Here is a 14,148-nt window from a genome sequence, read left to right as displayed (position 1 = left end):
CCAGATGCTTGTCGTTATCGTGGCTGTACCGCGGCCTACTCACCAGATGGTTGTCGTTATCGTGGCTGTACCGCAGCCTGCTCTTACCAATTCTTATCACCGCAGCCTGCTGTTGTCGATTCTTATACTTTTCGTGACTTGATTCACAAGGTGTCCGGCCTTTGGAACCCGATCTTTCCATAACTGACGATTGATTGAGATAGCTGCTGGGCTTACTGCCTGGTCCGTAAGTTGCTAGGCATTTTAAGACTGAACATATGCATCTGCATAGCCTCATCTAGTCTGTTCTTAAAGGTGTTCATACTCGGAGCGTCTACGATGCTATCTGGGAGGCTGTTCCACATGTCGGTCACTCGAAGCGAGAAGAATGTTATCGGATGGATGTGTTACAACGCAGTTTTTTTAATTTTATAGCCGTGGCCCCTGGAGTTGGTTCATGTTTCAAATTCTAGTTATCCTTCTGGGACCTTGTATAAACCATGAGTATATTTGTATACTTCAATGAGGTCACCACGCAGACGTCGATTACTGAGGCTTGGAAGCTTCATAATCTTTAATCTTTTCAATTCGTTTGACGCGGAAACTCTTCTTCTACGCCTCGTTGGTCACTTGGGATCTGTCTTCGTTCCGGGATCAGTCTTCGTTCCGATTCTCTTCCTGTTATATACTGTCAAGTTATTGCACATAATTGATTCACATAGTTCTAACCCGCATATGTTTGCCGACAACACCCACATTTATGGGGTTCATTATTCATTGGGGGTTCATTTATTCATTATGCACCCACACTGTGCACCGGCTGACGCTGCAGCGTCGCAGGGCCGGATGCCCATTTACATGGACGCCATCTCAGACTGGATGCGCTCCAACCTGCTCCAGCTCAATGCAACAAGAACCGACTTTGTTTGATTTGGGACTGCCTGGCGCCAGCATCAGCTTCCGGCCAACCCTATTCGCGTGGGTAACGAGTTCGTCATGCCTGCGTCTTCAGTTTGCAACCTCGGCATTCTGCTGGACTTTCAATGAACGAACACATAGCCCAACCCACCACCTCTGGTTTTGACACTCTGCGACGAATACTGAGCGTCGCCGCCGTCTCTCGAGGCCCTCGTGGTGGCGCTCGTTCTAACCAGATTGGACTATGGTAATGACACACTCTATGGACTTTCGACCACTGCACTTTATGAACTGTAATCTGTAATGTAGGATGCTGCGTGACTTCTGTGCAATAAGAAAAAATTCGACAACATTACGCCGATATTGCACGATCTTCACTGGCTGTGCATGCAGCAGCGCACGCAGTTAAAGGCTGCTGTTCTGACGTCCCGATACCTTCGCGGCCTTGCGCCTCCTTATCTACAGGAATGTCTGCAACGCGTGCCGGATCTTTGTTCTACAAGGCGACTGGGTTGGTCATCAACAGCAGACCTCGTCGTTCCAGCTAAACGTCTATCTACCGTTGGCTACCGAGCATTCTCGGTCGCTGCCGCCAGACCCTGTAACAGTCTGCCAGTTTCCGTAACATCTGCTCTTTCGTTGCAGATGTTTCGTGGACGCCTACTGACGAAAATATTCCGGAGAACCTATGAATCAAGTGCTTAGTCGTTTAAATCCGTTCTTATCATTTCTCGTGGCGATTTATTTTTCGCTTGCTATTAAACTTATGTGTTAAGGCCGGTTCAAACGCTCAGTTTTACACAACGATTTGTCTGCGCAGTTCTAATCGTTGCAGATAAAACGTTGCGTGTGGACGGGAAAACTGAGCAGTTTTGAAGTCGGCGGGAAGACTGCACAGTTGCAGCGATATATGAGCTACAGAGCATAGATTTCCATGAACTGCGCAGATAACTCAAAACGTGTAGACGGTAGTACAGTTTTTCGATTCAATTTGTGCTCAGTTTCAGTTGGTCTGGCGACAATGGCGGACCTTCGGTAATGTTCTCGGGAAGTTATTGCTTTATACGAATGTTTTTCTTGCATTTGGCGAGTAAAATTCAAGGACTATAGTAACAGGGGCAAAAAAGGTGCAGACATACGAGAGCTTAGTAGACAAATTCCAAGAAATCGATGAAAGCGCAAACAGAGAAACAGATGTAAAAAATTAAGAAATTGAGGAACATTTACCGTCAATAATTGGGGAAAAAACTAGAAAATCGATTCCATCTGGACCTGGAGAAGAAGCCATCCCTATTGTAGCTTGATTCCTCGCATTTCTTAAATGATCCGATCTTTTTTTTTAACAAGGCACAATGCCAAAATTGATCAAAATACTGCCTTCTCCATGGCACGTCTGGGACAAATTTACTGCCGGACTCGTGGCCGATCTCCCCAAATTCGGTGAGCGTGGAATATCTCCCAAAGTAATGAACGTAGCTCGATAAAACTTGGTACACGTATTGTTTAGAACGTAACGGTGATGTTTAGCACGTGACAATTTTTTTCGATTTTGCCTTCGTTTGCGAGTTATACGGCTTTATCTAATCTACAAAAATTTCATGCTCACTGCAAATTTCGGCACGTATCGTCACATAGCTTACGATTACGAATGAAGGTGAAATTCCAAAAATGTTCACGAGCTAAACATCACCATTTGGTCCAAATGAATACGTGTACCAAGTTTTATCCACCTACGTTTATTACTGTGGGAGATATTTCCACTGAATTTGGACACCGGCCGCAAGTCCGGCCGTAAATTTGTCCGAGACGTCTCCATGGCGAGATCGCGCAATTTGAGCAAACTACACAGATGGTTCTGTTCTAACCGTTGAGGCAGGAGGTTGTTTGTGCTGAGCTCCCGTGACAGTAGTCGGCTTCGGCCGGCTGCTACGTCATCTTTCTGGAACTATCCTCCTCAAACTTTGAAAATGCCGTACTGTCTCGCTCCGAGGCGTTGAGCCGGCGAATGGTACGACCAGCTATAAAGTGATTTTTAACTCCTGAACACCTATAAATGCTCTCGTAACAAAATCCAGTCAAATTCCTTGAACTGTTCTGACGTGGGGCCGCATTGAACAAGTCTTCAGAGGCTCCCATAAATTCCAACTAAAGAAAAGAAACTACACAGATAAGTCGGCACAGAGTGGACGCTCTGAAAATTGCAACGATTTCATTCCGACTTGAAACTGCGCAGACAAATCGTTTAAAACTGATCGTGTAGACCAGCCTTTGAAGTTCTCTCGAAGTTCGTTTGAGCCAGACGCTACAATTAACTGCTTCGTATAACAATAATTGACTGATAGTAATAATAAAAATGTGTCGAAACCTGGCAGAAACTGCACATACTTTGCCGCTCGTCAGTAAAAACCGTAAAATACTGCTCAGAACTTCGAATTTTAGGGTTCGATCGCCACATAATAACTGAAAAATGTATCGATCGCGGTGTAAGGATTTGCTTTAGTTTTGTTTAAGAAATAGATCGCTTCTATTGATGTCCGGCGACTTAAGTGCTGCTGGCAAGGTTGTCGGCATTGACGTAGGCATTAAACCTGCCGTTTGTTCAGGATTTTTACCGCTTGTTGCTTTTCTCGAACATACAACTCACTGCTTCAATTATTTTATTCAGTGCTTCATTTTCAGAATCCTTCATTTGACGAAGAAATTTCCTCACCATATATGTTTTTGATAATTTCTTCAGCGTCGGAACGGAATGTCTGCATCGGCAACGTCAACATTCAACAATATGTAATATTGAGAAAGTCAGTTTGGCAGTAATAGAGTCGGAGCTCTTTGCAATACATGAGGCTCTTAACTGGTCACTAACAAATCTGTCTCCTGCTGAAAAACTTGTTATCTTTACTGACTCCCAAGCATCCATTTTGCTGATCAAAAATAGAAGACCAAATAGCTACTTGCATCTAGTTTTCAAAATTCAAACCAAACTTATGTCACTACTCTCCTCTCATGAAATATTTCTACAGTACATTCCTGGGCACAAGGGCATCAGCCATCAGGGGCAATGAGGTGGCCGATCAGGCAGCAGCGTAAGCACATTCCCTGCGGTACCGCACAATAACTGCCACCTCAAAGGAGGAACTGGCAAGACAGTTGAATATAAAGATGACGTCAAAGTGGAACAGTTGCTGGCTGAACAATATTAGAAATTCAGGGAAGGGCCTCTTCATTAGCTTAATCAAAGGGGAGGTGGGCAATTGGCCATGGGATGATGGGCATAGTGGCAAAGCAGAGAGTTTTTTTAGACTCTTCCTCAAGTTCATTTTTGAGTCCTATAAGTAGACCAGCAAAGTATCTTGGATACCAGAATTATCATACATAAGAAATCTGTTAAAATCTTGAGTAAATGAGAAAATTAAAAATGAACTGATTCCGAACAATCACTGGTTTGCCACTATGGATGGGCTCTCAACAAAAATCGAGCCGTGGAGACGGACCTGGCCAGACTGCGCACTGGTCATGCTGGAGTGAAAGCACACCTAGCAGGCTAGCTCGTTTCAACATGGTTGACAGCCCCTTATGTCCTTGTGGGTCTCCAGAAACCATTCATCACCTGCTGCTGAATTGTCCAATTCATGCCTCTGCTCGTACAAATCTTACTAATGCATTAACTGCACTTAATGTTCCGGTCAATTTAAAGAATCTGCTGGGAGGAGGTCCTTTTTCTGATGTCACCCAGGATGCAATTGTTGACGCAGTTGCTTCCTTTTTAACTTCTACCAATATGCTTCAGGTACTTTGATGATAAATTTGTTACTGGCCTAGTCACTAGGTATTCTAACCCTTAGTAGAATAAATTTACCTAACACTTGTGGGAACTAACAATCTAAATTTAAATTCCTTCCCACACTCAACTGAGTGTTTTGATAATGGAAAGAGGAGCACTCTATGCAGTTTTAATAGGTTTAGGAATGACTAGTTTATGTAAGTAGGGACTGCCTTTTGTGAGGAGTGCTCTTCTTACCCCACTTTGCCAAGCCTCTTCTAGCGTCAGTCATAACCCCGCCCACAGGAGATTGTGTTTAATTTATTTGTTTTGCAATCAAAGTTCATCTTTGTTCCTTTCGCTGTCGAGTCCGAAGAAGCTCCAGGCTGCCCCCACCCAGGCTGGACCTTCAGTTAGCATAATGATCTCATGTGTGGCGCAAGTTAGGGCATGGGTGTGACTGTGACAACTAATACTAGATTTGAACTAGAATTGTAGAAAAGAATACTTACCTGATGACTGACCGTAGTGGTAGCATCCAAAGTTGTTGGGCCGCCTCTCTGAGGTGGTCCATGTGTATATATAGAGATATGATATGCTGTATAGATATAGATGTTTGTGCATATAGATGTGCTTTGCGGCTCTGACTTGTTACTCGGCTCTGCGGCGTTCCTCGGCTCTGCGGCGTTCCTCGGCTCTGCGGCGTTCCTCGGCTTGGTCGTGTTCCGCGGCTCTGCCGTGTTTCACGGCCGGGCCGTGTTCTGCGGCGGAGCCTTGGAGCGCCCGTGGAGTGCAGTGCATGTCGCCATGTCTTGTTCACTTTAACGGGTTTGCCGTCCATGCTGTTATGTTATTGCATTTTATATTGTTTATTCTTTTGTTCTAGCACGTTTTTTTTTTAATTTTTTTTCTCTTATTTCAAATTTTATTTTATTTTTTCTTTTTATTTATTTTATTTCATTATTATTTTCAATTTTTAATTTTTTATTTACTTTATTTTATCAATATTTTTTATTTACATATTTTTCTTTTTAATTTTCATTGTTTTTGTTATTTACTCTAATATTTATTTCATTTACTGCTTTATCATTATTATTTGTCTATGTTTAATTTTTGTATAATTTTATTTTATTCAGTTATTTATTAATATTATTATTATTATTTTACAGTCATCTGTGTTCTGTGTGCATGTAACTTAACCATGTCATGTGTAAATTCTCTCTTACATGCTGTCAAGCTCATCCATCACCTCTATTGACCTTGTACAAACAAGGACAAAGAGGCCAGCTTTCCTTACCAAGAAGTCCAACATAACATAAGCTCTCAGGCCCAACGGTCATCCTTGTGGCTGTCCTGTGGCTTTCAGTCCACCCAACGTGGACACCTTGAAAAGAAGAAGAAGAATGCTAGTCAGAGACTGTATGTGTGTCATTTGAGCTCTCTAAAAAGTAAAAACTAATGAATTGGTTTCTGAAGGATTAACATTTACTTAAAATAAATAATAATAAAATATATATTGATGCAATTCTAGGATTGGCTGTACAATGGGGGTTGGGGAAGAGGATAGGAACGAGTAGCCCTACGCCTCTACTGACAGTCTGACAGAGGCTACTGTAGTTAATTGGCTTCTACTTCTAGTAGACTAGTTCTAGTAAATTTGATTCGCCTTGCCTAATTTTTTCTCAAAAAATTGTAAATTCTTACTTGTGATTTCTGAAACTTGCTCTTAAAACATTCATGATCATGAGTCATGACTTCTTTACCGTAGAAAATGATGTTTATGAGGCATTTAATTTATACCTAGATCATTATATGGTGGCAAGATCTAATTTCTAAAGACATGAATTTTTATGCTAATGTGTTGGCACTTGGCAAAGATCTTCAAATTTTGCTAACTTTCTGGTCTCTCTGACCCTGGTCTTGCTCATTTGAAGTCTGAAGAAAATATAAATTGTTTTATTTCCAGTATAAATGTAGTAGGGTAAATGCCGTATATTCTGACACATTAAGGACGCATTGAGAAATGAAAAACTATAAAAAAAACCGTATGCGTTACGTAAGTTCTGTTGCCTTCACATGACTTTCAAAACACTTCACTACGCGTCAGCAACGATGAAACGTCACAAAATGTTGCCAACTTGCCATATTTATTAAAAAGCCTTTAGAATGGAAACCTACCAAATCCCTATATTCCGTCACTTTGTGTGGCAATATTGGACACGTGGTGAGTCGTATTGCGTCAGCGCTACAAATTTAACTGATACGTATTGCCGACATCCACGTGTTCGAATTCCGTTTGCTGTGTGAGCTGTATTGGGAGACAACACGGCTTTGAATTAGAACACTAACGAATATTGAACACTACTTAATTAAGTTTTAATTAACAGCTATTAGGCTTTTAATTAAGCAAGTTTCAATTTTTGTACAAAGCTTTGAACGATCTGTGTGTGTCCAATTCAAGTTGTGTCGGAATTAGTTTTCATGTGTCTAAATCCAACATCTCAACTTAATCATCTATTAATTTATTTACGACTTGAAATCAGTGAATACAAGTATACTTAAAGGATTCCTAATATATTCACAGACGTATTTAAAAGTCTCAAACCATAATATTCTTCCTATAAAAACAGTTATTCACTATTTGGTAGTGTTTTTGCAGTATTTCGACACGCAAATGTATGACGTCACCATTTCAACCATCAATGAACGCATGGAACTAAAACAAAGCTTAATATAAAGGAAAAGCTGGAGAGGTGACGGAATTACCTACGATGTCGGAATATACCGCATTTACCCTAATTCTGAACTTCTGAAATCTGAAGTATATAATAAATGTATAGTCTGGAAAATAGGTTACTACAATACTACTAGCATGATGCTTCTTTCATAGATTGGAAAAGGATTCCAATTTAGCTAGAACTGAGGATTTGATATTCATTTTTTCATGTTAAAGTAAAATCAAATTTATCCAGTAACCATGAATGTATGTGAAGAATCTTTGTTAAATGTTTTGATGCCAGATGGAGTGCCAGGTAAGCTTGTCAGCTTGTTCTTTACTAGTAAATAGAAATGCTTAAGTCTATGGGCCTTCTCAGACAGATGCACAGACAGTACAGTTTGTAGTTGTGTAAATGAATTTTATTTAGCTGGATTTATCAATTAAATTAATAGAGCAAGAAATCAGATATACTAACCACTGTGACACTGTTGACAGTGTCACTGTGTCACCACTGTGACATTGTCATACACAGGATGACACTTCCTGTCATCCTGTGTTTACTGTATTTGTAATTTGTATAGGACTTGCTCATCATTGAAAATTCTTCATTAGGTACATTATTAAATTGAATATCTTGTAGTATAAATATTTTAAAAATGAATTGCAAAGAATTTTTGAGATCAATTTTCATTTGGAATCAATTGAAAAATAAAGGTGCATTAACATGTTCTTTAATTTTTTGTCTTTCATAATAATGAATTCGTTCATCCATGCTCTGCAGCCAGTCATGTGACTCCATCAATATAAATATCTTGATGCATGTAATGATGTAGGTTTTCTGCAAGTAAATAAAAGCTTTATGTAATGCAGTTTTTTTTGAATACTTCATAGGTTGGTGCACATGGAAAAAGTTTAAATGTGGAACGGTCAAAACAGCTTGGTCATATACCTACAATGCTTCTAACCGATCTTGAAAATACTTAAAAGTTACCTACTTTCTATTAAGCTTTCAAATACTAATTGTATGTAAAATTTAGGTCACTTTTTTCTGGTTGTGTTTACATATGTTCCAATTTACTCCCTTTTTTTTGTGTTTTAATCAAAGCATTGTTTTCAGCTTCTTGGCTTGAGTCTGATGATTTTTCTGCATACATCAAACATCTCGCTTCTGGTGGACTTCAAAAGCTGAGTAAGTTTGTTGTACACAAAGATTTTGTGCTCCACTCAAATCTATTTTGTGCTCTGAGATCATCCAGCACAACAATATTATGTCAAGGCTTATTTTAAAAAAACTATTAGAGAATGATAAAACTACTTCTTTCAGTATTAAAAAAATGGTAATAGATTGTTTATTCAAAAATTGATCAATTGAAATTACATATCCTCATGTCTGGGTTAGGAAATTCTGCATCTCATTTACATAATGACCAACTAATGAATTTTTTCTCACCTTTGCAAAACCTTTAAATTAAAGTTACAACCTGTATAAATATGTACTAGTTATATAAATTACTGTACTAAATTATATTGTATTATAAATATTCCCAATGGGTCATTATATTGGCAAAAAAAATCTTAACTATTTCAACTCTTGCTCATTCCACCCCAAAATTCTACAGGAAGTTCTGTGATGTATAAACTATGGTGGTGATGGTGTTGTGTTGAAGAGAAGGCCAAGGCTAGATATGCATACGCAATAAGTTTTTAACCACCCTGCTACCTTGCCAATTTCAATGAAAATTGTTAACAATTACTTGTGTGTCTCAATCGCCTTAGTCACTGCTCAAATCTAAGCGATCTTGACCGATCAGCAACCTTGTAATAAAACCTAATTTAAATCCTACCCTCAACAGGTAGTGAATGTGATGCACTGAAAGATGAGCAAGCATCGCTTTTGGAACAAACAAAAGAATTGGCATACAAAGAGTACCTTACCTTCATACATGCTTCTGATTGCTCCAAGTCTCTACACTCTCAGGTGGGACTATAATAAAGTGTGCTGTTGCTTATTTGCTTCTTCATGATATCATTTATTGCTTCATCAAGCAGAATATACTAGTATTACTGATGAAATTTTCATATTAATTAGGTACTAGAGGATGCACGTATATGGTATATGGTATATGTATTGCAGGATGCACATATATGGTATATGGTAGACTCTATTGCCTTCCAGCTGTTCTGTACGACACAGAAACTAATTGTACTGTAGCTATCTTGTCTGTTGTAGTAGATGAAGCCTCCTACTGTTAAAATGATGCCCATTAGTGAACAAGAAATCTTACCCTTTTTTAGATGAATAAGTTAATTTTAACGTTTTTAACTGTTTACATGTATCTTATTGCTTTGCAAGTCAACAAGCCTGCAAACTATTATTCTTAAGCAAAATTAATGATTGCCATGAACATTAGAATGTTGCAAGAATTTTTATTGTAGTTTGCTTTATTGATTGACAGTGCTAATTTACCTACCTATATCTAACTGTGAATAAGAATGTATTTTAAACACGAATTAATTACAGCTTGCATCACTGGAGAATCAGCTGAGCCACACTTCGGACAGCGTTGCTTCTCTGCACTCAACTCTAGATGGATTCGTCAACACTTCGCGCTCACTCCTTGCCAGCCGGCAGCTCAACTCCACCACTCTTGCTAAGCACACACAACTTCTGGAGGTCTGCTGCCTACAATATTTTCTTGCTTTCTTTTTTGTTTGTTTTCATCAAATTGGTTCTCAATTCGCTCATTACTGAAATGAGGTTTTTAAACTTTAATATCAGTCATTTGAAATTCATTTATTTTCAAGTTTACTCAGTACTGGTCAATGCTTTTGCATTTGTTGCATTTGGTCTGTAAATTAAAACAATAGCATAATGTTTCTTGAAAGTTTATTTTTCAATCTTACCTATATATCAAAAAGCATTTCTGTTGTAGTATTACCACTTTAATTTTTGTGGCTTATCATGTTGCAGTGACAGTAAAAAGGATTATTATTTCCCACACATCATCCTCCCCCTACTTCATCCGTTCCCATCATCCTTGCACTTCTTATCATCTAGGCAGTGATTATGATTAATCTAGTGCCGTCATACTCACACTAGTTACTCTTGATCTATGCAGTGATTATAGTTAATCTAGTGCTGTCATCCTCGCACTACTCTTGAGCTGTATAACGATTAGTGATGTTAATCGTTGCAATGATCTATGCAGCGATTATAATTAATCTTGTGCCATCAACTGAGCACTACTCTTGAGCTGTGTAGTGATTATTGATGTTATCTTTGCACTAATTTTAATCTATGCAATGATTAACATTAATCTTGTGCCATCAACCGAGCACTACTCTTGAGCTGTGTAGCAATTAGTGATGTTAACCTTTGCGCCACTCATGATCTATGCGTTGATTATAATTAATCTGTTGATCAATTCCAGATCTTGGAGTTATCCCAGCTGCTGGACACGTGCGTACGTAACGGCTACCACGACGAGGCGTTGGAGATCATAGCGTATGTGCGGCGGCTCGAGAAGCGCCATGGTTCTATCCCTATCATTAAGGTGAGGTGTCTTGTGCTAATTAATTTCATTCAATAAATTATTTAAACTAAATTTTAGTAAAATTGAAACTAAATAATAATAAATTTATTATTATTTTATTATTGCATGCTTGAAAAGCACAAAATATCTGAGGAGAACACTCGCAAAAATGATACGGTATATAACTAAGAAAACATTTTTATTTTACCTCGGTATGCTTGAAATCATTGGTAAGCATTTTGGACAGATCAGTCCCAGGCCACGCTGGAGCGGGTACTGGTAATTTTGAGCACATCTTGGCTTCGTTGCTGCAAGTACACAGACTTGGATAACGCTGTTTTCTTTCTTTTGTTGTCTATATTTCATACGTTCTCTTTGCTTGAAGCAATTTCAATGGGTAGTGTATTGAAATTTTGGGAAAACGCTCTAGATATTTACACAGAAGTGTCAACCTTATATAATTCACCGTACTCCAAGTGTTATTCCCTTATATGACCTCCTATGCAAATTTAAAGATTTTTTAATAGAAGTAACTGCCACATTTCTATACAGGTAAATTTTAAGGAGTTAAATTTCACAACTAACAATATAAAGTACTCAAATACTCCATTTATTCAATGAATATAATTAATTGTATACATGTATTGTGTATGTACATATTATTATAAAAAATACATTATATTCTCTATTATTTATGTGATATAAATCAATTAATGTAATCTAATTTATTGATATATGACAGAGCATCGTGCGGGAGGTGCAGGCGTCCAGCCAGCAGATGTTGTCCCAGCTCCTGGCCCAACTCAGAACTGAGGCCTCCCTGCCGCAGTGTCTTAAGGTTAGCATTGCCTGTTGTTGTTAAGGTTGACATTACATCTTGTTCTTAAGGTTGACATTACCTGTTGTTCTTACGGTTAACATTAGGTACCTGTTGTTGTTAAGGTTAACATTACCTGTTGTTCTTAAGGTTAACATTACCTGTTGTTGTTAAGGTTAACATTACCTGTTGTTCTTAAGGTTAACATTACCTGTTGTTCTTAAGGTTAACATTACCTATTGTTCTTAAGGTTAACATTACCTGTTGTTCTTAAGGTTACTATTACCTCTTGTTCTTAAGGTTAACATTACCTCTTGTTCTTAAGGTTAACATTATCTCATGTTCTTAAGTTTAACATTACCTCTTGTTCTTAAAATTAACATTAGGTACCTGTTGTTCTTAAGGTTAACATTACCTCTTGTCCTTAAGGTTAACATTACCTGTTGTTCTTTAGGTTAACATTACCTCTTGTTCTTAAGGTTAATATTACCTGTTGTTCATAAGGTTAACATTACCTGTTCTTAAGGGTAATATTACCTCTTGTTCCTAAGGTTAACATTACCTCTTGTTCTTAAGGTTAACATTACCTGTTCTTAAGGTTAACATTACCTGTTCTTAGGGTTAAAATTACCTGTTGTTCTTAAAGTTAGCCTTACCTGCTGTTCTTAATGTTGTAAGCTTCCATGCTGTTCCTAATGTTTCAAGCTATTCATTTACATCTTGTCCTCCATTATCTCAAAGCCATCATTAATTTGCCATCGCTCACGCCTTAAGATAAATATAAATCTGCTATCCCTCTCGCCTAAGACCAACAATAATCCTGATTAATCAAGTTTTTAATTACCTAGTAGATTAACCTATTAAATATGCTATCTCACGCGGCAGGTTGTTGGTCTGATGCGCACGCTGGACGTGTTCACGGAGTGCCAGCTGCGCATGAAGTTCTTACATGCGCGGGACGCATGGATGACCGCAGCCCTCGCTGCGCTGCCTGCGCATGACCGTCAGTCAGAGACTTAATAGCAGAGGCTCTTCTTGTACACAAATAATCTTTTGAACTTAATTATTACCCGTACACGTTAAGTGCGGCTATGTCGTGTTCAAGGCGTATTTCATACCGCTGGTACGACCGGTATGTTGTTGCTGTTGACATAATATTCCTTTTTTAACTTAGCATGGGTCGCACAGAACTCAATGTGTTAAATTTGTACCCAGTGAGCATTGGCATATGTTCATATAACTTCACATAACTTTTTACTAGATTTGCTGCCCTGCCCACCTATGATGAGGATAGGAACGAGTACCGTAGTAAATTGGCGTCAATTTCTGCCTAGTAAATTTGATTCGTTTTTGCCTTGCCTAATTTCTTCTAAACAAAATTGTTTACCCCGACGTCTTAAGTGCAGTGAGCTTAAAAAATCATTGTGGGCTTATCCTGCACAAACTCTTCATGTGCACAAATAATCTTCCATAGTTGATCAATTAATTTGTATGCACTGCGCACATAATTTGCTTGCTTGCTAACGTGTCAAATTTGCTACGCTAATTTGCTGCTTCCCGGAGTTTTTGTCAAAGTGACTGAGCAAGGCAGGAGTATCTTCTCATGTACTAGATGAAATGAATTGTACGCAGTGCATATTAGCGAGCGTTTTTCTGACGTCACATGACTTTTTACTACTTACTTAGCTGTCCTATTCGGAATCTACTTTTCTTAATTAATTTACCTGTGCACGTTTGCACTGAAAAGTGCAGCGCCCTAGTGAGTAATTTTTTATTTTTAAATAAGAAATTTTAATGTAAGATTTCAGATTTCGTTAAGTACTTTGACTTGAAATCTGTACTTTTTTAAAAGAACCACTCGTGAATAGCGCTACAATAGTTAATATGATTCGTGATTATTACGCTAATTCGGGTTTAATTCTTATGTGTACGTATATTATTTAAATATTTTCGTAACCCTATATGTGACTTCTTGGTGCAGTATTACGTGTATAAGCGACAACTGCACAATGATGTAAAAATTAGTGCTGACACGTATTCGTGTGCGCAGCGTACCAGCACCTGGCGGCGACGGTGGAGTGCGCGCGTGTGCACGTTTTTGACGTCGTGACGCAGTACCGCGCCATCTTCTCTGACGACGACGTGCCTTATGGCGCCGCCCACCGCGGCCCCCACGACGCTTACCTGCCTGCCCTCCTCCAGTCCTGGCTGCTGTACAGGGTGAGTGGTCACCCCGCACCAGCACCTGCAGTGTCGTGGTGCTGTACAGGGTGAGTTGTTACCCCGCACCAGCACCTGCAGCGTCGTGGTGCTGTACAGGGTGAGTTGTTACCCCGCACCAGCACCTGCAGCGTCGTGGTGCTGCACAGGGTGAGTTGTTACCCCGCACCAGCACCTGCAGCGTCGTGGTGCTGCACAGGGT

At 39.2% G+C, this 14,148-nt stretch overlaps 1 protein-coding gene across 1 annotated transcript in view; it reads left to right on the top strand.

Annotated features, from left to right (window-relative positions):
- Positions 1 to 7,530: 7,530 nt before the first annotated feature.
- The window catches only part of LOC108678241 (conserved oligomeric Golgi complex subunit 8), a gene marked incomplete at its 5' end in the record, with an annotated part of 14,375 nt that continues 7,757 nt past the window's right edge, over positions 7,531 to 14,148 (top strand). Inside the window, 8 exon segments of the mRNA XM_018166610.1 lie at positions 7,531 to 7,689; positions 8,494 to 8,565; positions 9,230 to 9,354; positions 9,898 to 10,050; positions 10,808 to 10,930; positions 11,652 to 11,747; positions 12,612 to 12,729; positions 13,777 to 13,940. Coding sequence (XP_018022099.1) covers positions 7,635 to 7,689; positions 8,494 to 8,565; positions 9,230 to 9,354; positions 9,898 to 10,050; positions 10,808 to 10,930; positions 11,652 to 11,747; positions 12,612 to 12,729; positions 13,777 to 13,940 — 906 coding nt within the window.

This window comes from Hyalella azteca, unplaced genomic scaffold, assembly GCF_000764305.2.
Source record: "Hyalella azteca isolate HAZT.00-mixed unplaced genomic scaffold, Hazt_2.0.2 contig493, whole genome shotgun sequence".
Lineage (NCBI taxonomy): Eukaryota > Metazoa > Arthropoda > Malacostraca > Amphipoda > Hyalellidae > Hyalella > Hyalella azteca.
Note: the sequence above shows the minus strand (reverse complement) of the source record. Positions and strands in the feature narration are given on the sequence as shown.